Genomic DNA, 26,613 nt, shown 5'->3' with positions numbered 1-26,613 from the left:
AAGGAGCCATGTTTCCTAATCACTAACCATCTCGGCAGTTCGTGACCTTTTTCTGGATTGTTTATTTGGTTGATTGGTTTTGCTGTTGTTTTTTGAGACTGGCTCAAGGGTAGCCTAGGCTAGACTTGAGCTCTTGATCTTCCTGCCTCAGCTTCCAGAGTGCTGAGATTATAAGTGTTTAATATCACGTGTGGAAAGCCTACTTGTTAAACCAGGAACAGGACAATATCAAGATAGAAATCTGTTATCCTGTTTATTTAGCCGAGAGTAAGCCTAGACATTTCCTTTATCAAGTAAAGCTCCACCTGCCTGTCTCCAGAGTTCTGGGATTAAAGGCTCGCACCACCATGTTGGCAAAGGCGTGCCTACTATGTATAATTTTTCAACATTAAAATGGACTAGCACACCCTCATTTATATATAATATGAGAGGCTGGGGGAGCTTTAGGAAATGGGAGATAACTGAAATTTATGAGTTCCCTCTCTTGTACTCTCCTGCAGTCACTGTCCAGACACTAGCTATAGAAGTTTTAGGAGAGAAGATGGAAAACAGTCAATGCTCACCTGACAGATGAAGGGCCAGGCCTGAATCTCTCTCTTGTAAAAAGTGTACATTAGTTATGACACTTTCACTGGTTGCCCATTTGGCTCCTCGGGGAGCTAGCTCATAGTGAACCAGTGCTTGCTAGAGACTCCTCTAACAAATGACCGGACATCCCAGTGCAGGCCATCTTGCAACCTGGAGTATTTCAGCCTCTTCAGTCCCTTAGGCATCGGAGCACCTGTTATGGGCCCATGACCAATGTAGCTCCAGAAGCTCCCCTTCCTGCCCTCGTTTTTCTTCCAGAAGTGCTCCTTAGTTACCTATACCCTTCGGGTTTTTGTGCCTGTAGTTGTGAGGCTTGGTGGTTGTAAAACAATGCTGATATGATGAAAAATGTGTATTTGAACTTGTTTGGCATTTTGTTTATATAAAACTGTGAACTAGACCTCCAGCCTAAGCAGAAGCTCTGCCACACAGGAAAGGTGTGAATGGCTGTGTGAAAGTCCACCTGCAGAGGAAACTGATTAGATGCCCCAGGCTGGGGACTTGCTGTATAAAAAGGGACATTGCCGTGGCTCACTACACGCTTAAGGGACATAGTATTCATTTTATGTTGAGAAGATAGCTTAAACGCTTGGGACTAGCCTGGTTCTTCATTTCTCATCTCCAGCAAAGAGGAAATAGAGTTGACATCCCATAGGCCAGAATATGTCTTCAGATGTTGATTGCTGGTAGACACGTATTTGCCTGGAGCTTCTTTGGCTGGTTGTGATATTTATGTGATATGTGCACTAGCACGCATAAACAACCTCTATCCAGGAAACAGGGAAGGAAATCTCTGACTCCAGGAAGCATAAACATCACTAGCCCCTAAGCTTCTTGGGGGATAATACAAGCCTATGGAATTCTCATGTCTATATCCTGGAAGCATAACTAACACAGCACTTGGTGACTGCCCTTCTGAAGATAGCCCCTCTGGTGCCCACCTCTCCCCAGAGCCTCACACTGTTCTCAATTTTTAAATGTAGTAGAACTCATGGTTTCCACCAGGTCTGACTTTTCACAAGGTGATAAGCCTTGCAGAGCTCTGTCACAGACAAGATAAAGAGTGGTCATTTAGGAAGACAAAGTGGACAGAGTGCTATCTTGGGGGGGGGGTAATTACTTTTTTTTTTTTTTTTTTTTTTTTTTAACTGTCCTGGAACTAACTATGGCCAAGCAGGTTGCCTCTACCTCTCAAGTGCTAGGATTAGAAGTGTGCACCACCACGCCTGGCAAAAAGGGTTAGGGTAAACTAACTACCTTTGCCGAGAGCCTACTATGTGCCCGGCATTAGTTCTTAATTTTTCCACACTAAATTAAGACGGACTAACGAAAACCCCAACCCCGTTTTACAGAACACGGGAGGCTCCGAGATAGGAAAGCTTCAAAAATCACAGCCAGTGGTGGTGTGGCAGTCTAAAACCAAGAGTATGCAACCACAAAGCCCACCCTCCGCCTAAGCAGAATCTGCCACATAGTAGGGTGTTCAGTAAATATTTCCGTAATTTTTTTATAAGGGTGAGGCACCATTTTCTCCCGGGCTGTCCAGTGCATTCGTAAAAGTAGCAGAAATCACACCCACAGTCCCGGCCGCAGCATGGCTTGGGACCTGAAGGCCGACCACCCAAGCCCTAGAGGCCGGGTTCGCCGCCACATCTCCTCTTTGGGGGGCGGCGGTGGCCCCCAGCCTAGAGTGGCCCCGGCCGGCCCTGCGGGCGGGCAGGAGCTCCGAGGCCATTGGCTGGCGCGCCGGCTGCGAAGGGCGGGGAGAGCCACCGAAGGGGACTGTTTGCTCCTACGGGCTGTAGATGGAGCTGTCCGGCCCCGGCAAGGGGGAAGGCGCCTGGAAAACGTTCTTCTTCTCCCTGGCCGGCCCGAGCGGGGAACAGCTCTCCCAGGATGCAGTTTGTGTCAACACGGCCGCAGCCTCAGCAGCTGGGCATCCAGGGTCTGGGGCTGGACAGCGGGAGCTGGAGCTGGGCCCAGGCTCTGCCCCCGGAGGAGGTCTGCCACCAGGAGCCGGCGCTGCGCGCGGAAATGGCCGAGGGAATGCCGCCCATGCAGGTGGGTGCAGCGCCCGCGGGCGCCATGGCCGCGCCGCTGCCGTGGGGGCGGGGCGGGGCCGGGCCTCGGGGAGCCTCGCGGCTGCCGCGGCCCCGAGCGGACGGCGGAGCGGGCCTGGCGCAGGCCCCGAGCGCCAGGCCCTGCCGCGTCGCCGCGGTGCTGCCGTCCCGGCCGCTGCAGCCCGCACCCGGGGCCCGCGGGATGCGGGAGCCAGCGCTGTGCTGCCCGGGACCCGGCGCGGCGGCGGCTGCTTCCCCGAGCGGGGACCCGGGTTCCTCTTGGCGTCCGACCCGCCTGGGTTTGCGGCAGGCCTTTTCCAGGCCCACCGAGGGAACAGTTCAACCATGTTTACACTGTAGCCAGCTTAATAAAAGGGCTTAACGCTGTTTTACTCCTGTCTTTCTCCGACTGTAAAGGGCAGCCCACTTTTCCTCGGCAGAAGGGGTGAGCCAGGGAAGGGCCTGGGAGGGGACTTTGTCATCTGGGGTTGGCAAACTTGCCTGCACATTGGAATCGCCTGCACAGCCTAAGACAACTGACTACGCCCAAACCGCATCCCTGAGCGTTGTCTTGGGGTCCCGAGGGTGAGAAAGAAGGCTCCATAAGTGATCTCAGGGTGCCTAGGACTAAGCCGCCGCGGCCTTGGGTATAAAGCACAAGGGGAAAGGTTCGGAGTGGTCTCACATCACTGTCTCAGAGGGGAGGCTTTGAGTTGCCCGGGGACTGGACTCTGCAGAAAACCCCTGTGTTCCCACCTGACTCTCAACCAGGACCTAGGACTTGCAAGTCAATATGAAGTCACCGTGTTGTTTTTGAGCAAAATGATCAACTGTAGGTCGAACCTGGTAAAATGCAGCCAGCCTCCAACTTCCTAAACTTCTACTGTCACTCTTAGCTCCTTCTCTGGACAAGGCCCCAAAGAAGCCTCCATGAGGCCAATGGATGGCAGTAATGGCCATCGAGCTGCCAGGACCCAGCAGGGGCTGGCGTTCCTAGGGCCCTGTTGTTCTCACTCACTCCCATGTCCAACAGGAATTCCTAGACACTAAGGGGTAGTCGCTGTCACAACTTCTCTGAGTTTGAGAGAATAGTTTGTGTGATTGTCACAGGCCAGTCCAGCCTACCTCAGAGCAATAGGATTCCACTTTTCCCAACTGGAGGGCCCCTTCAGCAAAAGCAAGGAGAACAGAAAGAAAGGGACACTTCTTCCTGTCCTGTTTGGGATCAAGAGGCAGTTAAGAGCCTGTGTTGTCACCCAGCACACCCTAACCACCCTCCACCTTTCCTTCTCTGCCATAGAGCTCAGCACCTGGAAAATAAAGAGGGAGACTCCGGGCCATGGCGGGGGGGGGGGGGGGGAGCAGGGAAGGGAACCCAGAGCTTTTTCTTGTAGCTCTCACAGGGCAGAAGAATGTCTCTTCTTGCTGTCTGATGAGTGATACTGTCTAGTAAACCTGTTTTCGGTTTGCGTAGTCGTGAAAAAGTAGCTGTGCGTGGAATTTAATGACCCCTGGCGTGCCGTCTAGCCTGGTTGTTCCGGTCTCCTCTCACTGTCAGGCCTAGGAGAAACGGCTGCATGTTTGCAATGTGTTTGTGTTACCTGTGGCACCGAGAACTGTGCCGGTTGGCAGTGCAGGGCGGAGCTGAAGAGTGACCAGCCGCCTCTTTGTTCCTCAGTTTCGTCATCTTTAAGGCAGAGATAATCATTCTTGCCCTAACCTGCAAGAGAGATTGCTCAGAAGATTAACTTCAGACAACTTACACGGAAATTCCTACCTTGAAACAAAGAACGAGAGCCAAGCAGGAAGTTTGTCATTCAGGGTAGCCCAGGAAGAAAGCAGCTGTTCTATTCAGGGAAAGGGTCTGTGACTTGGTGGGCAGGGGGCCGTGACCTACACTTGCCAGAGGCCAAGGCAGGAGAACTAGTAACCAGCCTGGGTCTCATAAGAAGGAAATGGAGGAGAGGTCAGTTGGATGGGTGGTAGCTGCTCTAGCTATCACTGAGGTCACTCGCAAGCCAGTGGTGGTGGCTTGGTACAAGAAAGATACCGCTTAGCACTTGACAGCTTATCCCATTTTAGGCCACGTTCTCTCACACGCGTGACTTATCCTGAGCTGTCACTTTCTCCCCTTGCACACAGGCTCAAGAATGGGACATGGATGCCAGGCGACCAATGCCGTTTCAGTTCCCGCCCTTTCCAGATAGGGCCCCCGTATTTCCTGACCGCATGATGCGAGAGCCCCAGTTGCCCACAGCAGAGATCTCGCTCTGGACCGTGGTGGCTGCCATTCAGGCTGTAGAGAGGAAGGTGGATGCCCAGGCCAGCCAGCTGCTGAATCTGGAAGGACGCACAGGAACAGCGGAGAAGAAGCTGGCTGACTGTGAGAAGACAGCTGTGGAGTTTGGTAACCACATGGAGAGCAAATGGGCCGTGCTGGGGACCCTGCTGCAGGAGTACGGGCTGCTGCAGCGGCGGCTGGAGAACCTGGAGAACCTGCTTCGCAACAGGAACTTCTGGGTCCTGAGGCTGCCCCCTGGCAGCAAGGGGGAGGCCCCCAAGGTACGTGGTGAGACAGGGGCAGGGCTAGAGGTGAAGACTTACACAGGCGAACAAACCTTTGATTTCATCTTGACAGGTGTAGCAGACTTCATTGGTTACATGGCAGCTCAATGGTTTTGTTAACGCCCATCTTATGCCCTTAACTTGGTCCTGAATGTTGTACCGCAGCAGAGCTGGCCCCATTTCCCATAAAGACCCTAGAGCTTTTGATCTTGTTTCCCCTCCAGCTTCCTTGAGTTGTCTAGCTGTCTACAGAATTGTGGTTCTTACTACTTGATTTTATGCACTTGACAATGGATGTGCTTAGCTCATCCGTAGCCGGACAAAGGCTCAAAACCATGCTGCCTAGAATCATTTTCAAGTTGTGATCATTAATTTCAGTTGGGCCCTTCTAGGATTTAGAATTCTGTTCTATTCCCGTTTCCACCCTCTTCCTGCTTCATCAACACTGCATTCTCAAGTAGATGGCCCTGTGTCTCTTTCTCTGAGAAAATGGAGGCCTCAGGAGCTGGGTGTGGTGACTTACACCTAGAATCTAGGTACTAGAGATGCTGAGGAAGCAGTGTTCAAGGGTAGTGTGAGCTACACGGTGAGTTCCAGGCCATCCCGGGTCTGTAGACTGAGATCCTTTCTCAATAAAACAACAACAAAAAAGACTGGAGAAATGGCTCAAAGGTTAGGATCCCTGACCACCGCCCCAGAGGACATGGGTTCAATTCCAAGGACCCAGAACTGACTCCCACAAGTTGTTGTCTTATGTGCACATGTGCACAAATAAATGTAGCAAACAAACAAGAAAGTTGCTTCCAGAAATACAAGTTTGTGCTTGCTCTGCTGTCTACCTCCACCTGCGCTGTGGCTGGCCCTGCCCTTTCCTCTGCCTCATCAGTTGTCTCCTCTATCTAGATTATCCTCACCCTCATGTGAGCCCTATTTGGACCCCACACCTCCCTCCACCTCATTCTCAGTCCCATCATCATTACGGAACAGCCTCAAAAGAGTTATCTATATTTGTTACATCCGATTCCTTTCTACCTTTTTATTAAACGTTCTTCAAATACACACCCAAGCAGATAGTACAAACCCCTGAGTAATCATCATGAGCTTCAACAATTAAACCCTGGCCTGATCTTGTTTTATCTAATCATTTCCCAATTCTTGTTGTATTTTGAAGCTGATCCTAGGCATCAGTAATTTTATTCACACTGACTGTGATGGTGGGGGTATTAAATCCTAGCCTATGTGGAGCAGAGGCAGGCAAATCTGTGAGTTTGAGATTAGTCTGGTCTACATAGTGAGTTCTGATCAGCCAGGGTTACACAGTAACCTGTCATCATCATCATTTTACTCATAAATCAATATTCTCTCTAAAATGTAAGGACTTGTTTTAAAGTGTAACAAGTTCCACATTACTCTTTGTCCACCACATCCACCATGATGTTCAGATTTTCAATCATTTCTTCTCCTTATTCTTTTCTTCTCCTTCTTCTCCTTCTCCTCCTCCTCCTCTTCTTTCTTCTTCTTGTTTTGTTTAAGTCAAAATTTAAAAATTCATACACAGTTGGATGACCATTTTCAGGACTTGGGACTCTCCTTGTACCATGAGTTCTGCATTTGAACTTAGGTCTCAGGTTTGTGAGGCATAGATTTTTACCTGCTAAGCCATCTTGCCAGCCTAGGACTTTTTGAAATCTGTAGGCTCTTCCTTCATTTCTTATTTTCCTTGTACTTTAGGTAGTAGAGGAACTGACTGGATCCTCTGTTCCCATTGAACAGGTTCATCTATTCTCAGGATTCCAGGAAATTGGTAACTGGATAGCTCTCTCTAGAACCAAGTCTAATCAGATTTTTTTTTAATCCTATTTTTCTCTCCTGTTGGTCTTGTTAAGGTCCTCATTATGTTCATAGAATAAGACCATTAGCCTGGTCTCTGCCTCCATCCTTTCAATTCCATCACCAGTAGCAGCTGGCTACTTCTTCCTTGAAACACCTTTTGTGTGGCTTCTAGAATGACACTCTCTCTTGATTCTTTCCCTGTCTCACTAGCTTCTGGTCCTCAGTCTGCTTTGCTGGCTTTGCTTCCTCTTTTCATCTTCTGAATGTTTGCAGAGCTGTCCTGGCTCAGTCTATCCATCTGTGCTCATTTGCAGCCCTTCACTCATAGCCTCATCCACGATTGTAACTACAATCTATTTGCTTGTGACTCCCAAATTCACTCTTTCCCACCCATCCTATGTCTCACCGAGATTTTCTTCTTGGGTGTCAGATTCACATTTCTTCCTGTTAACTCAGCATCCTAAATTTAATGTGACCAGACCGAACTCTGGGTCTTTGAGCTGAAGCTTGTCCTGTCCAAAGTTGCCCTCATCTTTGCTGAAGACAATTCCATCCTTCCAGTCACTCAGACAGAAGCCCTGGGATCCTACTTAGCTGCTGTCCTTCTCCCATTCCACCTCTGGTGCACCTCCATAGACTGAGCAGCTTCATCACTTGCTTCTAACCAGTCCAATTATGACCTGATTACTGTCTCAGTCTCTTGACTGGTCTCCTGTTCTCCATCCTTAGGTAGGCCCCACATTACAATATATTTCTACAAAATTAGTCACAGTGATCCAATTCAAATACCACATTCTTGGGCTGGGGATGTGGCTCGGTTGGTAGCATGCTTGCCTAACATGCATGAACTGATCCCGAGCACCTTGTAAAATTTGGCATGGTAGCATATGCCTTTAATCCCAGCACTTGGAAGGGGAGGTGAAAGCAGGAGGATCTGAATTTGAAGGTCATCCTAGGCTACACAGCAAACTCAAGGCTACCCCAGAGATATATGAGACCCTGTTTTTAAAAACAAAAATGTAGTACATGCCTTTAGCCCAGTATTCAGGGAAGCAGAGGCAGGTAGATCTCTGTGAGGTCAAGGCCAGCCTGGTCCAGAAAATGAGTACAGGAGAGCCATGGCTACACAGAGAAACACTGTCTTGGAAGAAAAAATGTGTCATATATACTCTACCATCTAAACTTCCAAAATGGCGTCTCATTTTTTCTTCCTTTTTTTTTTTTTAATGAGCAATCGTTTGTTAAAAATTGTTAATTTCTTTTCTTTTCTCTTCTCTTCTCTTCTCTTCTTTTCTTTTCTTTCAATAGGGATGAGGGACATGTGCCACAGCATGTCTGTGGAGGTCAGAGAACAACCTGTGGGGGTCGTTGATTTTGACCCTCTACCGTGTGGGTCCCAGGGATGGAACTCAGGTTGTCAGGGTTGGTAGCAGGTGACTCTACATACTGAACCATCACACAAGCCCCTGGATTCCCATCTCAATCCAAATTAATGTCCAAGTTTGTCATCTTCTTGACTCATCCCATCAGGGTCCCTGTTGCCTAGCACCTGTCAGCTGTCTGGCCTCAGCAGGTTCTCTAGTATCACAAGATGCTCCCACTGCAGGGACACTCCTCCAGGAAGCTCCTTCCCTGCTTCTCTGCCTGCCTCTCTTGTCAATCCCCCACTCCACGGAGGTTTGCTTAGCTGTTTCTCAATCAGTGAGCCCTCAAAGCTTTGTATGGTAGCGTGTGCCTATAATCCTAGCACGTGGAAAGCAGGAAGAGCTTGCGTTGCGGCCAGCGTGGGGTATGTATTGAGTGCAAAGCCAGCCTGGGCCAGAGGGCAATACCAAATGAATAAACAGGCAGCAGTACCAGGCTCCTCCTGAATCTAGAATACTTACTTTTGCCGCCTTTCGGTTGGCTTTCCCTAACCAGAGTGCAAATTCGTGGTTCATGGCTGTGCCTTGTGCTTTGTAACAGCAATCAGGTCAGTCAGCATGTGAAATGCATGTGCTTAGTCCCAGGCTGAAGAGCTCAGACTTTAGGAAGGGACCATGTCTCAGTGTGTCTTTGTGTTTTCTGGGACACCCAGTCTGTTGACACTGTCAGAATTGCTGCCAGACAGCAGTGTACAGAGGCTGTAAGAAGCTGAGTTATAACAGCCCCAAGTGGACCCCGCCTCCGCCATGGTTTTGTGTATGTTGTTCTAGCAGCGTTTCCTTGACTCACTGCTTCCCTTTGCTCTTGTCTGTACTGTGTAGTGGTCTTACCTAGCTCTGCCATTTGTTCTGTGTGCTGAAAAAAGTGGGAGGAGTCCAGGCTGCCACGTGCCAATCATGGAATAGTTATGAGATATGGAAGCAGCAGACTTGAGTTTTGTTTCTGTTTGTTTGTTTTGTTTTAAGAATTTATTTAGCTTGGCACACCTGTAATCCTAGCACTCAGGAGGCAGAGACAGGCAGATCTCTGTGACTTTGAGGCCAGCCTGGTTTAGAAATCGAGTCCAGGACAGCCAAGGCTACACCAGGGCAAAACCCTGTCTCGAAAAACAAAACAAAAACAACCCCCCCAAAAGAAGAATTTATTTTATGTGCATTGGTGTTTTGCCTGTATGTATGTGAAAGTGATGGCTTCTGAAGTTATAAGCTGCCATGTGGGTGCTGGGAATTGAACCCTGGTCCTTGGAAAGAGCAGTCAGTCCTCTTAACCACTGAGCCATCTCTCCAGGCCCCCAGACTTGTGTTTGTATCTTGACTGTGCCACCTTCTAGCTTTCCAACCATTGGGCTAGTCTATTATTTGTAGTCTCTAAGCTTCATCAGTGTCTCCTTAAAGAAGTGTAAGTACTTTAGCAAATTCCAGGCTGGTCCCTTCGAGCTTCAGTGTTGTCATTTATAGCATGAAGATGACATTGTAATTGCTTTGTGGAGTTTACGAGAAGTCATTGATTTTGTTTATGGGAAAACACTGTGTAGTCATTGTTAGTTATTTGTTGCTGGGCAGTCAATGACCCCAACATGATAACCTAAAAAAATCTATCTTCTGATAATTTCTGTGAGTGAGGAATTGGAAGCAGCTTGGGTGGTTCTGTTCAGTCAGCTCTGTGAGGTTCCAGTGTGGCTTGTGCCTGGCTATGCTGTCATTTGAAGGTTGACTACAACTCCCTTACCTGGTTATTGGCCTTCCCCAAGACTGCTTGAACCTACTTACAACATGGAAGCCACGCTTCTGTTTCCTAGAGGGAGGGGTTCAAAGAGAGAGACTAGGATGAGTGTTGTGTGTTCTGTGCCATACAATACCACTTCATCTGCTAGAAGTGAGTTACCAAATCCTGCCCACGTTCAAGAGGTGGAGAATCGGGCTCTTCTACGCAAAGGGACTGTGAAAGTGTTTACCGGGCTAGGAGATAGCTCAATCAGTAACATGCTCACCATGCAAGCACAGTAACCAAAGTTCAATTCCCAGAACCCGTGAAACACAGCCAGGCACATTGGTGTGTGCTTATAATCCCCCGCTTGGGAAGTGGAGAGAGAAGGGTCTGCTGGGCTCGATGACAGCCAGCCCAGCCTAATTGATGAGCTCCAAGCCTGAGAGCCTGTCTCAAAGGAGGTGGATTCGCAAGTACACACACCCATACACATATGTGAACCTGCACACATGAACATGAACACATATATGCACAAAAGAAATTTATGGGTGTGTTCTATAATGTGGAGTGCCAGGAGAAGGTTTATAAATGTTGCTCACCACAGTTAATGGCTCATTGTTATGTTCTTGGGTATTCAAGATGCATTCTTTTTATTAAGTCAAGGAAGGATATCCTTTCAGACCCTTTAGTCCTATTGTGTCTACTGATGGATTCGTAGCTAATTCATGAATAGTCTTTCCTGTCTGCAGTTAGTCTGTAGGCTCCTATATACCTCAGATCATGTCTTAGATTTCTGTATTCTGTCATCACGATGCTTTTAAAGAGTGATGTCTGTTTCCAATTGCATAGAAGGTATTCTGAGCAGAGTGGTGGTGGTAGGTGCCTTTAATCCCAGCACTCCAGAGACAGAGGCAACTGAATCTCTTGAGTTCAAGGCCAGTCTGGTCTACAGAGCTAGTTCCAGGACAGCCAAGGCTACACAGAGAAACCCTGTCTTGAAATACAAAGAAAGAAAGAAAGAAAGAAAGAAAGAAAGAAAGAAAGAAAGAAAGAAAGAAAGAAAGAAAATATTCTGAAGTTTTGATTGTCTAAAGAAATAGTAAGGTGAAGAAGCTGCTGTAGTGCAGAAGATAGATAGTAAACACACTTTGAATATATTTAGTGTTGGGTGCTTATAGCTGATTGAAACAAGTGGTTTAGATGGCTGTGGAACTTCAAAAGGAGGAAGGAAGGTTTAAGTCATCCTTAAAAAGGTAACAGTTGAAATAAAAAATGAAATTGTCAAAGGAAAGGTGAAGAAACAGCAAAGGATAATAGCAGAGCATCATCTTAGGAGATGAAGAAGAAACAGTAACTTGGACATGAGCCAGCTGGATAGCAGGCAACATTGTCACAGGAACCAAACAAGAAAATTCTAGAAAGATGGTCTATCCTATCAGGGAGATTTTAGCAGAATGTTATTGGTGAATTTCCAGGATATGGTTTGGTTTTAGAGAATAGATATTAGATTTTTTTTTTCCTTTTGGCTTTTTGAGACAAGGTTTCTCTGTGTAGTTCTAACTGTCTTGGAACTCACTCTGTAGACCAGGCTGGCCTCCAACTCAGAGATCACCTGCTTCTGTCTCCCGAGTGCTGAGATTAAAGGTGTGCATTACCACTGCTTGGCTAGATGTTAGGCTTTAGGGAGCTAAAATGTATATGAATTTTGAGAAAGGAAAAACAGACTCTTCTTAGGATATCCAAGTGAACATATCAGAATTAAGCGAAGGTTTTTTTTGTTTTGTTTTGGTTGGTTGGTTTACATTCTATTTATTTATTTGTTTGTTTGTGCGTGTGTGTGTGTGTGTGTGTGTGTGCCATAATACAAGTGTGGCGGCAGAATCACTCCTCTTCTTCCACCATATAGGTTCTGGAACTCAAACTCCAGTTATCATGCTTGGTGGCAAGAGCTCTTAGCCACTGAACAGTCTTGCCAGCCTGAGTGAATAAAGGTTCTTCTTGTAATGACCCTCAGGAGAAAAAGTGAAAGGGAGAAACTGAAGATAGGAAAGAGTCAACATTATTTGGATTAAGTTTTACAGATGGGAGATAGAAGAGAAAAACAGAATGAATATGGCAGGTTTGGCTTAGCAAGAAGAAAGGGATGAAGAAGGAGCTCCTTAACACCCACCTGAGGACAGAGAGGGGCTGGAAAAGATACAGGGAGGTCAGACAGGGCTTGAAGTCTGCAATGAACTTCCTGGGCAACATGGCAAGGTATCAATAAGGTCAACAAAAGGCTTCCAAAGCAGCCAGGGGAGAGCTGGTGTGAATTTGTGCCAGATGTTGATTGCAGAATTTTGTGGTTTCATCTAGCAACAGGGAAATAAAATGAAGAAAGGGGTTGACTGTTTTTCCAGGTTTGTCCAAATCTGGTAGAAGTCCTAGTTCTAATTCTAATGAGTTAGAATTAGACAGGGAGTATCAGTCAGTAGGCATGTGGCCACAGCACACAGCTGTCTGTGCACATCACATCTGCATAGGGTCCCGTTGCAGTTCTGTGCACCTGGCTTGTGGGCTAACAGACTCTGCACCAGCAGCTGCGCACCAGGCCCTGCTGGCTCTTCCTCGTTCACACCAATGTACCACACAGGCCAGGTTTGGCCCTGTGTATGCCATGGAGACCAGGGCCTGGGTGAGATTTGAGGTACTGGATTTCAGAGTGAGAGTGAGGTGCTGACTCAATAGGGATGTGAGAGGGTGGAGGAAAGCCTGTGTGGTCAGAGAGGGAAGTTTAGTGTTTAGTTGATGGAAGTGAAACCACTTGGTCCAAAATAAGGTGGTGCTGCTGGATCATGAAATGAGTATAGATGAGACTCCTGGTCAGAGTGAAACAGCAGCTCTGTACAGCAAATCAAAATACCTTGATTAGCACTAAGTAACTGATGGGAGCCACAACTGCAGCAGGACTTCCTATAAAGACTGGGCAGGACCCTGGAGCTGAGGCACACACCTTTGAATTGAACGTATTTTAGTAGCAAAATTTACCTTTGGGGGCTGGAGAGCTGGCTCAGTGGTTAAGAGCACTGGCTGCCCTTGCAGAAGGCCCAGGTTTGAGTCCCAGCGCCCACACTGAGGCTACCACCATACCACCAATGCCAGAGGCTCTAGCTTCTCTCTGGCTTCTGTCAGTGCTGCAAGCCACGCTGCAGACATACATGCAGACAAAGCACTCACACACATAAAATAAAAAACACTTAAATCTTTAAAAAAAGTTTACCTGTGTGCACACGTGATCCAACCTGAAACAGATTTTGTCACACAATTTTACTGTGCTTGGCTCTCTGATTCCCACGCTTGGTGTCTCTCATGTCTCTGTTCCCCCAAGCCCCCAAAGAAGCACACTGACCGTGGCTTTGCCTTCAGTGTCTAGTTGTCTGATAACAAAGGACAGGGTTAAGTGCTTAATGGTTATGGCTCAGCAGTAAGGCCCCTCCACCATGCTGACAACATGGATCCTGGTAGAATTTGAGAGCCAGCGCCTGCAAGTTCTCTTCTGACCTCTGCATGTGTGCCATTGCATGGATGCTTCTACACACATATATACAATGCAGCAAATAAATAAAATACTTACAAAGTAAAAAGAAGAAGAAAGAGAAAAGGACAGTGGCGCACTGCCACAATCCTGTTGGATACTCAGGAAGGCCAGCCACTGGGGATTCTGGTCCATAGATATGAAGAGGTGACCTGGGATGCAGAGATTGGGGTGCTGGGAACAAAGGCCAGGCTCTGAGCTAGGGTTGGCTCTGTGGGCCCCAGGAGAGGAGGGTGTGGAACAGTAGCAGGCTGCTGACTAAAACCCTTGTTGGTCCAGGTCCCGGTGACCTTCGTCGACATTGCTGTCTACTTCTCTGAGGACGAATGGAAGAACTTGGACGAATGGCAGAAGGAACTATACAGCAATCTGGTGAAGGAGAACTACAAAACCCTGATGTCCCTGGGTAAGGCTACCTCCCTCCACTGGCAAGAGCTCTCTGCTCGTGTCCTCTCTGCTGAGGGCCTAAAGATACAGAGGAGCTTCATGGAAAGTAACACGGGACTTACGACAGGATGAAAATTAAAAGGTGGCAGCAAGCCTGTCACTTGTGGTTGTTGGCCTATGTGACACTACTATTATTCTAGACTACTGTAAAATATCAAGTTTATACCTCCTTGTGTTGCATCTGAACAGTGTGGTTCAACCATGGACTGTGTGCTCTTGACCCTCAAGATCAGCTCTTTTTACCTTAGGAACCTGGGATTCTGTTGGCTTGCTTTCAAGGTTCCTTCCTTACATAACGACCACCATGCTGAGGGATGCTGGTGGGTGGCAGAGAGCCCTGCTCTCTCACCTGGATCTGCACTCCCTTCATACAACTTCATATAACCTTTGTCTCTCCCTTTCTCTCCCCCTCACTTAGACACGGATGGCCCAGTGTCCAAGCCAGATGCTCCGGTCCAGGCAGAGCCCAGGGAAGAGCCTTGTGTGTGGGAACAGCATCACCCTGAGGAGAGAGAAATCCCAGTGGCTGCAGACACAGGTAACAGCTGTGGAGCCAGGGAAGCAGGGAGGAGCACGCACTCAAGGAGTCGCTGTGTGGGGGTCAAGAGAGAACAGTTCTTACTGCTCCTGGGAGCCACTCCTGCCATAGTTGCACTGTGGACACTTACAGAACATGTCCTCGGGGCCTAAAACCACACCACATGTATTGGTAGCTCTGAACTTACAGGTGAGCTTGGGAGGGGCTGGGTGTGGTGCACACCTTTGATCCTAGCTCTTTAATCCTAGAGAGGCACAGGAGGCAGATGGATTTCTGTAAGTATGAGGCCAGCCTGATGTATGTAGATAATTCTAGGCCAGCCCTGTCTCAAAAAATAAGAAGGAAGTAAGGAAGGGCTTGGGCTGGGACGCCTCCCAGACTTGATGGGGTACATGAGGCCTTAGGCTTGGGAACACCTGAAGGCCCAGGCACAGCCTGTTAGTCTCAGGGAGACCAACAGGAGGTAGAAGAAAGTCTGCATCAAAGAAGTGGTGCTGAATGGGTGTAATTGCATCTCACACACACACTTCCCCACCCAGCCTGAGTCTCTTCCCTCACAAGAACATCACATTTGGCAACTCTCACTAGGGTGGAAGGCACCGGGGCCTACCCCTAGCTCTGTCCTGTGGGACTTTCCCTGGGGCATCTGGTTCCTGAACAGTACTGGGCAAGGTGTGGGTGAGCTGTACTGGTGACCTCGGCTGAACAATCAGCTCTCACTCATTGCCTCTTGACCCCTACCATATTTTTGTTGTTGTTGTTTTGTTTTTGTATTTTTCAAGGCAGGGTGTCTCTGTGTAGCCCTGGCTATCCTGCAACTTGCTCTGTAGACCAGGCTGGCCTCAAATTCAGAGATCCACCTGCCTCTGCCTCCTGAGTGCTGGGATTAAATGGGTGCACTACCACCCAGCTCCACCATTGTTTTTTAAATAGATTCTATTTTCTTGGAAACTTCCAGCACTAGTCTTCCTCCTTCCCAATCTTTAGTTTTGTTACAGTTTATTGGTCATAAAATTCCTCTTTAAATTATTAACTCAGTGGTTCACACAGTCACAAGACATTACGGATAGAAGTGTGCATCGTGGGGGTCTCCACACCATTAGCAGCCCCTCCCCACTTACCTTTCTGAAGCTCAGCAAGGTAGACCTGCCCCTGTCTCTGGCTTTCCCGTGATGGATGCTTCATTTCAGTGGCCTTTTCCACTCTTCATCAAGCTCTGTGGATGTTCTTTGGCAGCTGTGGTCACAGAGTCTAGTATTGTGTGGCAGCTTTTTCCATTTTGGGCCCTGTGACCGCAACAGTTTCACTGAGTTATCAACCCATTACTGGCCACAAAACAGAACCAGAACCACTTCACCCACTTGAGGTGAAGCGCAGAGGTGAGGTGGCCTGTGGAGCAAGCTGGTGGTGAAGGACCAGCTCCAGGTCCTGAACCAGTCTCCCCCTTAAGCAGTCCTCTACCAAGAGTGAGCACGTTGTCCCAGGAAGCTCCAGAAGAAAATGCCCTGCTGGTCATAAAGCAGAGTTCTGTGGAAAACATGTTATTGGCTATTATGTTTAAGGGTACCAATTTATTTACCCAACATCAGGATTTGGTTGCGCTTCTGCCCAGCCTGATTGCTTCATGGAGCAGTATGTTTGTGTCTGGCCACTAGGGTAACACACGGTGAGTGACTACCACAGAAATAGGCTCTGGGTTCCGGTTAGCCCACCCGTTACATAGTAGGCCATTTCCAACATGAAGTGTGGCTTCTCAGACTTCATGTTGCCATTGGCCTAAGGTTTGTTTGTTTGTGTGTGTGTGTTTGTGTGTGTGTGTGGTTTTTTGTTTCTGCTTTTTTGAGATGGGGTTTCACTCTGACCTCAACCTAGCATAGAACCCAAACTGACCTCCAACTCCTAGTGATCCTCCTGCCTCAGCCTCTTGACTGCTAGGATTACAGGCATGACCCATCATACTCTTTTTCTTGAATATTGGTCACTTCTCTACTGCTGGGACATTCTGCTTCGCAGGGCCCCACATGGCTCCAGTAGGAACCCAAGATTCCTGTGCTGTCCCCTGGAAGTGCTGGGAACCATGATTCTGACCTCCAAACATCCTGGTGACCAACATACTGAAAAAACAAACAAACAAAACCTCTAAGAAGTGTGATTCTCTCCCCAGGAACAGAGCCTTTGGTGCCTGCACAGGACATACCCTCCCAGGTGAAGCGAGAGGAAGCCATGTGTGTCCGGAGCCAACGGGGCCTGGAAGAAAGAGCCATCCCTACAGAATCCATTACTGGTGCGTGAGCCAAATAACCACGGCCAAGGAGGGGTGAGGCACGGTATGGTCTGTAGCCCCTGCAGGGTGTTGGGCTAGAGGGCGATGCCAGCAAAGGAAGAGCTATGAATGCAGAGCTGGACTGGACATGGTTTTACAGAGGTACAAACATGGCGTTCAGCATTGAGAGCTACTTCTGCTCCGCTTGTTCTGTTGTTTTTTTTTTTTTTTTTCCTTCTCTTATATTCCCTCTCCTTTGTCCAGTAAGTTTTGGACTGTTCCTCTGTCCCCTGTACAAGCAGCTTAGAACAATCACTTTATTGGACTCTATGGGTGGCAGAATATCAAAGCCAGTAAGACCTGATCCCTGGATCACAAAGATATACTGCACAAGCATTTCTGGGCTGCCACTTCCAAGCCAGCTCCCCATGGCCTGCATGCCCACAGGGAGCTGCTTCTAGCGGCTGTGTCAGCGGGACTCTGTTTACATGAGAGTCTACTGTGGCACGTGTGTGCATGAGGTCCAGTTCTCCAGACAGAACCAGTGGTTTGTGTATGTGTCATGTGATCACGTATGTATGTAGAAGGATTTGTTTTTGACAAACTGGCTAATATAATTACAGTGGCTGACAGGTCCAAAATTTGCTAGCAAGTAGGCTAGTGGGATGGGACCCGGAAAGGATTGGTGTTGCAGCTCTACTCACAAGATTGTCTGCTGACAGAATCCCTTCTTCCCTGGGGTTGGCTATCTTTTTTAATTAAGACCTTTACCTGGTTAGATGAGGCCCATTTACATTATACTGGATCATCTGTTTTATTTAGTTTACTGACTTAAATGTTAATCTCACCTCAAAAACAAACAAACAAACAAACAAACCTTCATAATAACATCCAGAATAATGTTTGACCAGATATCTGGCTATTGTTGCCGAGTCTTCACTAAAAATAGCTGCCATAAGCTACTAGTGAGTGCACCCACCTTATCCCTCCCCCAGGAAGGATACACCCCGGCAAGTGATAATAGCCAAAGGGCAGGACCCACGCCTTCACTGGTTGTTAAATGGGTTCTTCAAATGCATCAACTATTGCTGTCTCTAGAAACCTTTAAGAGATAAGGAGCTAGATAAAGGATAAATTGAGTTTGATTAAAAAGAAAAAAAAAAGATACAGAGTCTGATGTACCCAAGGCTAACCTCAAACTTTCTATGCAGTCAAGGGTGATCCTGAACTTGTGAACATCCTGCTTCACCTCCCAGTGGTGATTACAGGTGTTACATGCCAGTTTAGAGCCTGTGAAAAAGTATGTTTTGTCTTAGAAAAGTTCCCTCCAGATACTGATAAAAGGCTTCCTTGGAAGGGCTGTTTTCCTGGGAAAACATGAGGATCCCTTCTGTGGAGGTCATAGCTCCAGAGTGGAGACCTCAGCCTGGTTGGTGAAAAGTCTCTGGAGACATTTGTACCCTATTCATGGCCCCATGACATTCAACTGACCTTCAGTTACAGCTCCCCTCATTATGGTGAGAGTGGCTGGAACCTTTAGTTAATTGGGATACTTTTTTTTTTTTTTTTTTTTTGAGACAGGGTTTCTCTGTGTAGCCCTGGCTGTTCTGGAACTCATTCTGTTGACCAGGCTGGCATCGAACTCACAGAGATCCTCTGCCTCATCCTGCCTTTGCCTCCATGAGTACTGGGATTACAGGCATACAAGGATATTCTTATCCTTGGCCCTTTGGGAAAACAAATAATTGCATGAAGTCAGATTCACTAAAAGCACAGACTGGTGGAGATTTTCCTTTCTCTAACACCTTTTCTGTCTTTGTTCCCATGAATAGACTCCCCCATCTCTGCCCAGGACCTCTTGTCCCGAATTAAGCAGGAGGAACAGCAGTGTGTATGGGACCAGCAAGATTTGGCAGAGAGAGATATTCCCACAGACCCCAATTCAGGTGAGAAGGGTGTCAGAGTGAATTATACTTAGCATTTATTGTGTCAATGGAACCAATACAAAAATTACTTTAACATTGCTTTTCGAAGATTCAAAACCAGAAGGCTTCAAAATACTCTGTGTATTTGTTTGTGTGCCAAAGAACAAGTAATTTATATTTTCTGAAATTTATTGGTTCTTTGTGAATTTCATATCATGCACCCCAATCCTATTCCTCTCCCTTTACCCTCGTACCTGCCCTCTACCCTTGCATCCTCCCCCTCAACAGAGAGAGCAAAAAACAAAGACCTTGTTGGAATCTGTAGAGTGTCACAGTGTGTCCCACAGTATACACTTTTGTCTACGCTTCTTTGTTTGCAAATGTTCATTGCAATAACTCCTTGGTCTGGTACAAGGTCTCTGACTTCTGCTACTCTATCAATACTGGAACCTCACTGTGACTCCTCTAGGATACCCTGTTGTTGCCCAGGGTCTCGGAGATCCTGTTTTGGATCTGTAGGGCTGGCTCCTTCACGCATTCCAACAGTTCATCCATAGGGTAGATGTTGGGGTGGGCGAGGTCAAAGCCCTGGATCTGGGCCTGAGAGGTGTCTAAGTTGCTGTTCTCAAGCCCTCAGGGCCAGCTCGACCCTGCTATCCAGGGGCTGTCCAGGGCCTGCTGTCCTGTGTTTTGCAGCCAGGGAGGGACATGGCCATATCTCTCACTCTCCTGACTTTGGGAGAACTTTTAGAGCTCTTTTGGAGCTCTCCCACCTGCCGTAGCTGGGGAGGGACAGGAAGTGGGAGCAGGGGGCCTCTCCCTTGTCTAGAGCCACTGGCCAGCAAACAAGAGTTAGTGCCTCTGCGCTACTAGTCAGGCCAGCCAGCTGTGACCCTGCAGGCTTCAAAGCTGAGCTTTCCTCCAGCGTGTCCCGGCCCCATAGTCCCCTTGGAGTTTGGTGGATGGTGGATGCTCAGTGAAAATGAATGAAGTCTTAAGATTGCCTCCCCCCCCCCCCCCCCCCCCGCAACAACAGAATCTCTCATCTCAGCGCATGACATTTTGTCCTGGATCAAGCAAGAAGAGCAGCCGTACCCATGGGGCCCACGTGACTCAATGGAAGGAGAGCTTGGATTAGACTCTGGCCCCAGTGAGTAATGTGTCTCTGCTAGAACCCTGGAATGTTTGGTCCAGAGAAGTTGAAGCCGGCAGTAGAGCTGTTTGCCCCAGTCTACTCTGTTCTGGAGTTTGCTGGTGGCAGCCTTTTAGAGTCTGGAGGAGCTGTCACTGCATGAGAGGTTTGAGTGCTTGTTTGGAGTGGAATTTCAAGCAGTCCTCTCTGTGACCTGTTGGCAAACTGGAATGACATGGGAGAACCAGACGATTGACCACTGGCATTGGATGAAATGATAATAGCAGCCACCTCCATAGCCCCCAAGCACCATTTCTACATTTGGCTTTTTTTTTTTTTTTTTTTAATTTACTTTAATTTTACATCTTAGGGTGTTTTGGGGAAAGGCTCATATAGCCCAGACTGGCCTTAATTCAAGGAAGGCCTTGGGCTCCTGATCCTCCTGTCTCTACCTCCTGAATGCTGGGATTATAGGCCTATGACAACAAGCCCAGTTTTATGTGGTTTTTGAAGGGCTTCATGCATACTAGGGTAGGCACTCTAACCACTGAGGCACATTCCTGGCATTTTAGATCTGGCCTACAAGTCTTAAGAGCTAGCTCAACAGGCATGGCCAGGAAATTCCACTCAGCCCTTTCCTTGGTCCTACTTTCCCATTTCTCCAGGTGGCTGGACGCACAGGAGCCTGGAGGACCCTTTCCCAGGGTCTGTGCGGGTGTAGCAACAGATCTGGGAAACCTGCTGAGAACTTGCAAGGTTTTACAAAAGGACATATCCTACTTTAGTTTGGATATGACAACCCACAGCACATTTGACTCAGGGTTTTTTATTTGGGGTTGGTATATGAGCCCTAAATTTGGGAGGCAATGCCCAGAATTGCAGAGGTATAAGAATCTAGAAATAGTTCTCCTACCAGTTGCAATAGCCTATTTAACAGGCCTCTCTTCTTTCTCATGAAGGGAACTTGCTTGCTGCTTATTAATACTAGAATCAGAAACCAGAAATCTCTTCTGTGGTTTTTCATGTTTCAGACAGCTTTAGGCTGGGTGTGGTGGTGCACGCCTTTACTCCCAGCCCTCCAGAGGCAGAGGCAGAGGCAGAGGCAGTCTCAGTCTCTAAGGATCTCTAAGTTTGAGGCCATACTAGTCTATACAGCCAAGGCTTTGTCACACAGAGAAACCCTGTCTCAAAAAACAAACAAACGAAAACAAAATTAAAAAACCACCACCAAAACAAAACAAAACAAAAAAACTACATCTTCCAAATCTTTTGGACTGGATGGAGAGATAGCCCAGTAGTTAGGAGTATGTACTTCTCTTGTTTGGTTACCAATATCCACAGCAAGTAGCTCACAATCTCTTGTAAGTCCAGCTCCAGAGAATCCATCACCCCTAGCCTCCACAGGCATTGCACCCTGGGCACATACCCTCGCACAGACACATATTAAAATAAGATCTTTAAAGGTTTTATATTTATTTAGTTTGGTTCACGTGTATGAGTGCTTTGTCCACATGTATGTTGAGGCACCATGTAAATGTGGAGGTCAGAAGACGGCATTGGACTCCCTGGAATTGGAGTTAGAGACAGTTGTGAGTCTATGGAACATGTCGGAGCCAGGAATTGAACCTGGGTCCTCTGCAAGAATAAGTGTTCCTAACCACTGAGCCATCTCTTCAGCTTCATAGATAAAAACCTTTAAAAAAAAAAAAATGGTAACCTTAGTCCAGTGTTTCCAGGGATAACCGGATGGATGCTTTGGAAGATGCGGTGTTGTGTGTATCCGTTTTGGAAAGGGATTGGCAGGAAAGAGGGCAGTAGCAGCCCAGGAGGAGATGTAGACGTTCGTGCTGGCTGGCCAGCCAGCCTCCTTCCCCACTCCTAGGCTGTGCACAAGAGCGAGTACATGCACAGGCTATCCTGCGGGACCCAAGGGCAGACTTCAGCCCAACTGCATATGGCATTTTAGTGAAATAGGCTCCATATCGTATATACTAATAAGTGTGGATTGAGGCAGCATAGGGAAAGATTAGAAATCCATTCACCAAAAGCTACTAATCCATTCACTAAATGCATGAGGCTCCATTAAGCAGGAGGTCTGGGTAGGGCTTTAGAGTCCCCTGGCTCCTATGTGCTCCCAAAGGAGGCTGGAGCTGGGCACCTCTACCCAGATGCCCTGTGTTTTGAAAGCATCCTCTCAAAATTTCCATTTTTCTCCACTGTTTTGGGTCGAAACAATGGGGCCCACCTTTTCTAGTTTTGGTTTCTTTAAGTTATTTGCTTTGTGCCTACTCAGTGAAATCAGGGTTGTAAGTACACAGGACGGGCAGGGAATAGAGACCTTTCCCTTTGTGGGAAGGGGAAAGACAATACACAAGCCAATAGGCAATCACTTTAAGTAAAGGTACAGTGTGGCCAGTGCTCCAAGGGTGCAGATCAGAAAAGCAGGAAGAAGGGAGCAAGCAAGAGGGCTAAAGGCAAAGGAACCGGGAAAAGCCTCCTGGGAAAGGGATGACTGAATGTGCTCTAGATCCCCCAAAAGAGGAGACCATGGGCCTGTATGGAACAGTAGACTAGAGGGAAGGGCAAAAGCAAAGCCAAGTAGGCTTTAGTGTCTGGGCCTGGCAGTGGGTAGAGCTCCTGTATCCTGAGAGAGAGAGATATCAGAGGACAATTTGTTGGAGTCTCCCTCCACCATCTAGACATCACACTCAGGTCATCAGACAAGTATTGAAGCTTTTACCTACTGAGCCATCATGCCAGCCCTGGACTGTAGTCTCATAAGAAAACACCTAGTGGAAGGAGCCTGATAGGATTTCATTGTCTCCCTCTGGAGTGCTGGGATTAGAAAATGTGCCTTGCTGTTTTTTAAAGACTTACTTATTTTTATTTCATGGTATGAGCATCTTATCTGCGTGTGCATTGCATGTATGTTTGGTGGCCTGAGGCCGGAAGACCTTGCATCCTCAGGAACTGGGGTAATGGAGTTATAAGCGGCCACAGAGGGGGCGGTGCTGGGACTCGAACCCAGGTCCTCTGCAAGGAGCCTCCCCAGCCCTCTAGTTTCCATCTTTGGAAGGTCTATTCAGGAATGGGCATGGTAGGTTTAGAGCTAAGGCAGTGGTTTTCAACCTGTGGGTCATGACCCTTAGGTCACAGGGATTGCCTAAGACTACTGGAAAACACAGAGATTAACATTAAAATTCATAACAAAGTTATGAAAGTTACACGCTTGTGTGTGTGTGTGTGTGTGTGTGTGTGTGTTGTCCCTGCATGTATGTCTGTACTCCATGTGCATAGCTGGTGCCTGTAGAGGTAAAAAACGAGCATCAGAGCCCCTAGAACTAGAGCCAGACAGTTGTGTGCCACATTGTGGTTGCCGGAAACCCAACCGAGTCCACCTGAGCAGTTCGCCTTTGAAAAAGGCGACTTCTGGATAGCAGAAGCGACCTGGATCCCAAAGCACGGGGACCCTGATGAACCTTTAGGCTATTAGAGAAACTGAGGCCAGGAGGACCCAGGCGCCCTCCAGGACACTGTGGGATCCTGAAGATGGCCCTACCCACGCTTCAGTACTGTCTTTCTCCCCGCCCCCAGGTGACAGCCTGCTGCTGGCGAAGAACCCACCCCCAGCGGCTGCCCAGCCCCAAACCCAGCCTCACCAGCAGAGCCTGCCGGCCTTGGCGGTGCCGGAGAACCCCGGCGGCCCGGGAAGCCGAAGCCTGCTGGAGGACAGCTTCCCAGCGCTTTCGGGGGAGCGCAGCGCGGGAGGCGAGGCTCAGCCGGGCGGGGAGGGCAGCGCGGGCGGCGGCGGCAGTGGCAGCGGCGGCGGCGGCGGTAGCACCGGTGCGGGTAGTGCCAGTGGTACCAGCGCGGGTGCGGGCAGCGGCTGCGGCAGCTGCTGCCCGGGCGGCCTGCGGCGGAGCCTCCTGGCCCACGGCGCGCGCAGCAAGCCCTACTCGTGCCTGGAGTGCGGCAAGACCTTCGGAGTGCGCAAAAGCCTCATCATCCACCACCGCAGCCACACCAAGGAACGGCCCTACGAGTGCGCCGAGTGCGAGAAGAGCTTCAACTGCCACTCCGGCCTCATCCGCCACCAGATGACGCACCGCGGCGAGCGGCCCTACAAATGCTCCGAGTGCGAGAAGACCTACAGCCGCAAGGAGCACCTGCAGAACCACCAGCGCCTGCACACGGGCGAGCGGCCCTTCCAGTGCGCGCTCTGCGGCAAGAGCTTCATCCGCAAGCAGAACCTGCTCAAGCACCAGCGCATCCACACGGGCGAGCGGCCCTACACGTGCGGCGAGTGCGGCAAGAGCTTCCGCTACAAGGAGTCGCTCAAGGACCACCTGCGCGTGCACAACGGCCCGGGCCTGGGCGCCCAGCGACCGCTCCAGGTCCCGCCAGAGCGAGACTAGGGTTGGGCCGGGGGGCGGGGAGGACCGGACTGGAGTTGGGGCGGGCCAGGGTTCCTGAGGACCAACCCTCCTGCCCCACGTTTCCCAGCGCACCTCCCCGCCCTCTCCCCACCTCCTGCTGGAAATCGGCACAGGAATTGCACTCCAGACAGGGTATTCCAAGGGGTAGACCTGGGTACCCCAGTACTGTCTAACCCTAGTGGACAGTCCAGCTCATCTCATAGGGTGGACCCAATGGCCAGGGAAGGTTCCAGAAGGACAGGAAGGCAGCAGGAATCGTGTGGACACGCCTCAGACTTCCTAATCTGGCCACCGGGGCTACAGATTCTGATCAGGGAAAGCAACCAGGGAGTCTCCAAACCCTCCTGAAATAAGGATTTATGATCCATCCGAAGGTGAGGAGACTCCCTGAAGAAGAAAGCAAAGATGCAGCGGGGAAGCTGAGGGGCGCGCTAAGGGTGACATCCTCGTGACAACACTGCCTCGCGCCCTGACGGCGCTTTCTACTTTTTTAAAAAGTGTTTTCTATCCGTTATCTATTCACACCCTTAGCTTACCCCTTCGAGACAGGTGGGATAGGGTTTTCCCGCCGTGGTAACCGAGGAAAGTGAGACACAGGTGAGATAGTTGCTTAGCCCACGTGAGAACAGTGCGGCCAAGCCGCACCAGGGCTCCAAGCCAGTGCAGTGTCCCCGCCGCACACACTGCCTACCTCTGTCGGTCTGAGACCGCTCTCGCCTGGCCCTCCTGGTCTCTCTCCTCTCTCCTTCCCTTCCCCGGATCCCCCACATCCGCTCAGAAGCAACAGGGGCCAACTCCTGGGGTTATTGGGACCGGGGAACTGATGGGCCATAGAATGTCTAGGCTTCTCGGGAAGGCCCTTCCTCGACAGGAGCCTGGGCCCTAGCGTCCTGGTCCCCCAGGCTGTCTTTCTCAATTCTGATCATTCAGTCAGGTGCAGCAGCAGCTTTTCACTGCACAGTTAAGGCCAGGCCCTCCAAAGGCAGCTGGTGCCCTGGGTCAGACCTCACCCTGATGATTTCCTCCAGTTTCCCAGGGTGCGGGGTGAGGAAAGACCGGCTGCCAGAGTAGCCACCCAGGAATGAGACTCTGCCCAGGAGGGCTGGGCAAGTGGGTGCTAGAGCCTGAGTGCTCTCCTGCCCTGGGCATCGCAGTTGGTGCTATCTGTTAACTGATTGTGCTCATGGACAAGGACACAGACCTATGATGCTCTGACCCTGCAGGCGCCTTGGGACGCGCCCAAAGGACTCCCTTTCACGTTGGTGCATCGCTCCACGGCTCCCAGCACTGCAGCCTGCTGGGCCAGTCTCCATTTCAGCATCTTGCATGGCCAGGCACTGGGGTGGGGTGGGGGTGCCCCAGGACCCTTGTTTGTGTCAAAAATGGCTTTCCTGCTCCTTTGTGGATCCTGTTTCTCTCCCAGCTAGGGAGCATGGTGGGTGGCCAGGATTTCCTGGCCCCGCCTTTGTGAGCACTCTGCTTCTGTCCTGCTCATCTGCGCTGCTCCGCTTTCCTCAGACCCTTTTTTTCTTTTTTTTTTTTCTTTTTCTTTTTTTGCCGTGCAAAGGGAACTCTTGAAATTAAATAAAAGGTATCCAGATTGCAGACTGCATGTTCCCAAAGCTGGAAGGTTCTCCAGCATGGCATCTACAGCAGACCTCAATGAACTGTAACCCGAAACTCTGGGATTTCTTCCCTCCCCCCTTTCACTCAGCTTTTAGAATAAGGCTGACCTTAGGAAAACAAGTTATCATGGGATAAACAAAAGGGGGGGACCAGTGGGGTTCTGGCAGTGTAGGAAGGGACCCTCCAATTCAGGGATTGTTTGGGAGGGGCCAATATACTACTTTTTAAAAACATATAAAGACAGTAATTCAGAATCAAAATTATGGAAAGTAAGATCCAAATATTTTTGGCTGCTAGAAGTGTGGGCAGTTGGCTACTGAGACATAATTTTATAACATGTGACACATAGCTTGAGTTTAATTCCTTTATTTTACCCCCAAGAAGCTGGTTCCCAAAGACCTATGGTTTTGGAGTGATTGACAGCCAAGGCTCCAGTTCTCTGGTGGGCCCTTCCCTTCCCGATGTGGGCACTAGGAACTGAATCCAAGTCTTCT

General features: G+C 49.0%; 1 protein-coding gene across 1 annotated transcript; it reads left to right on the top strand.

Annotated features, from left to right (window-relative positions):
* The first annotated feature begins 2,392 nt into the window (after positions 1 to 2,392).
* Znf282 (zinc finger protein 282) lies at positions 2,393 to 26,182 on the top strand. The gene is made up of 8 exons (XM_055605550.1): positions 2,393 to 2,649; positions 4,791 to 5,210; positions 14,032 to 14,158; positions 14,618 to 14,737; positions 16,902 to 17,021; positions 18,833 to 18,946; positions 19,962 to 20,075; positions 23,652 to 26,182. The coding sequence occupies exons 1-8, from the start codon at positions 2,485 to 2,487 to the stop codon at positions 24,470 to 24,472; spliced, it is 2,001 nt and encodes a 666-aa protein (XP_055461525.1). The 5' UTR covers positions 2,393 to 2,484; the 3' UTR covers positions 24,473 to 26,182.
* Positions 26,183 to 26,613: the final 431 nt, after the last annotated feature.

Source organism: Psammomys obesus, unplaced genomic scaffold (assembly GCF_907164565.1).
Source record: "Psammomys obesus unplaced genomic scaffold, mPsaObe1.curated_primary_1811, whole genome shotgun sequence".
NCBI classification, from domain to species: Eukaryota; Metazoa; Chordata; class Mammalia; order Rodentia; family Muridae; genus Psammomys; species Psammomys obesus.
Note: the sequence above shows the minus strand (reverse complement) of the source record. Positions and strands in the feature narration are given on the sequence as shown.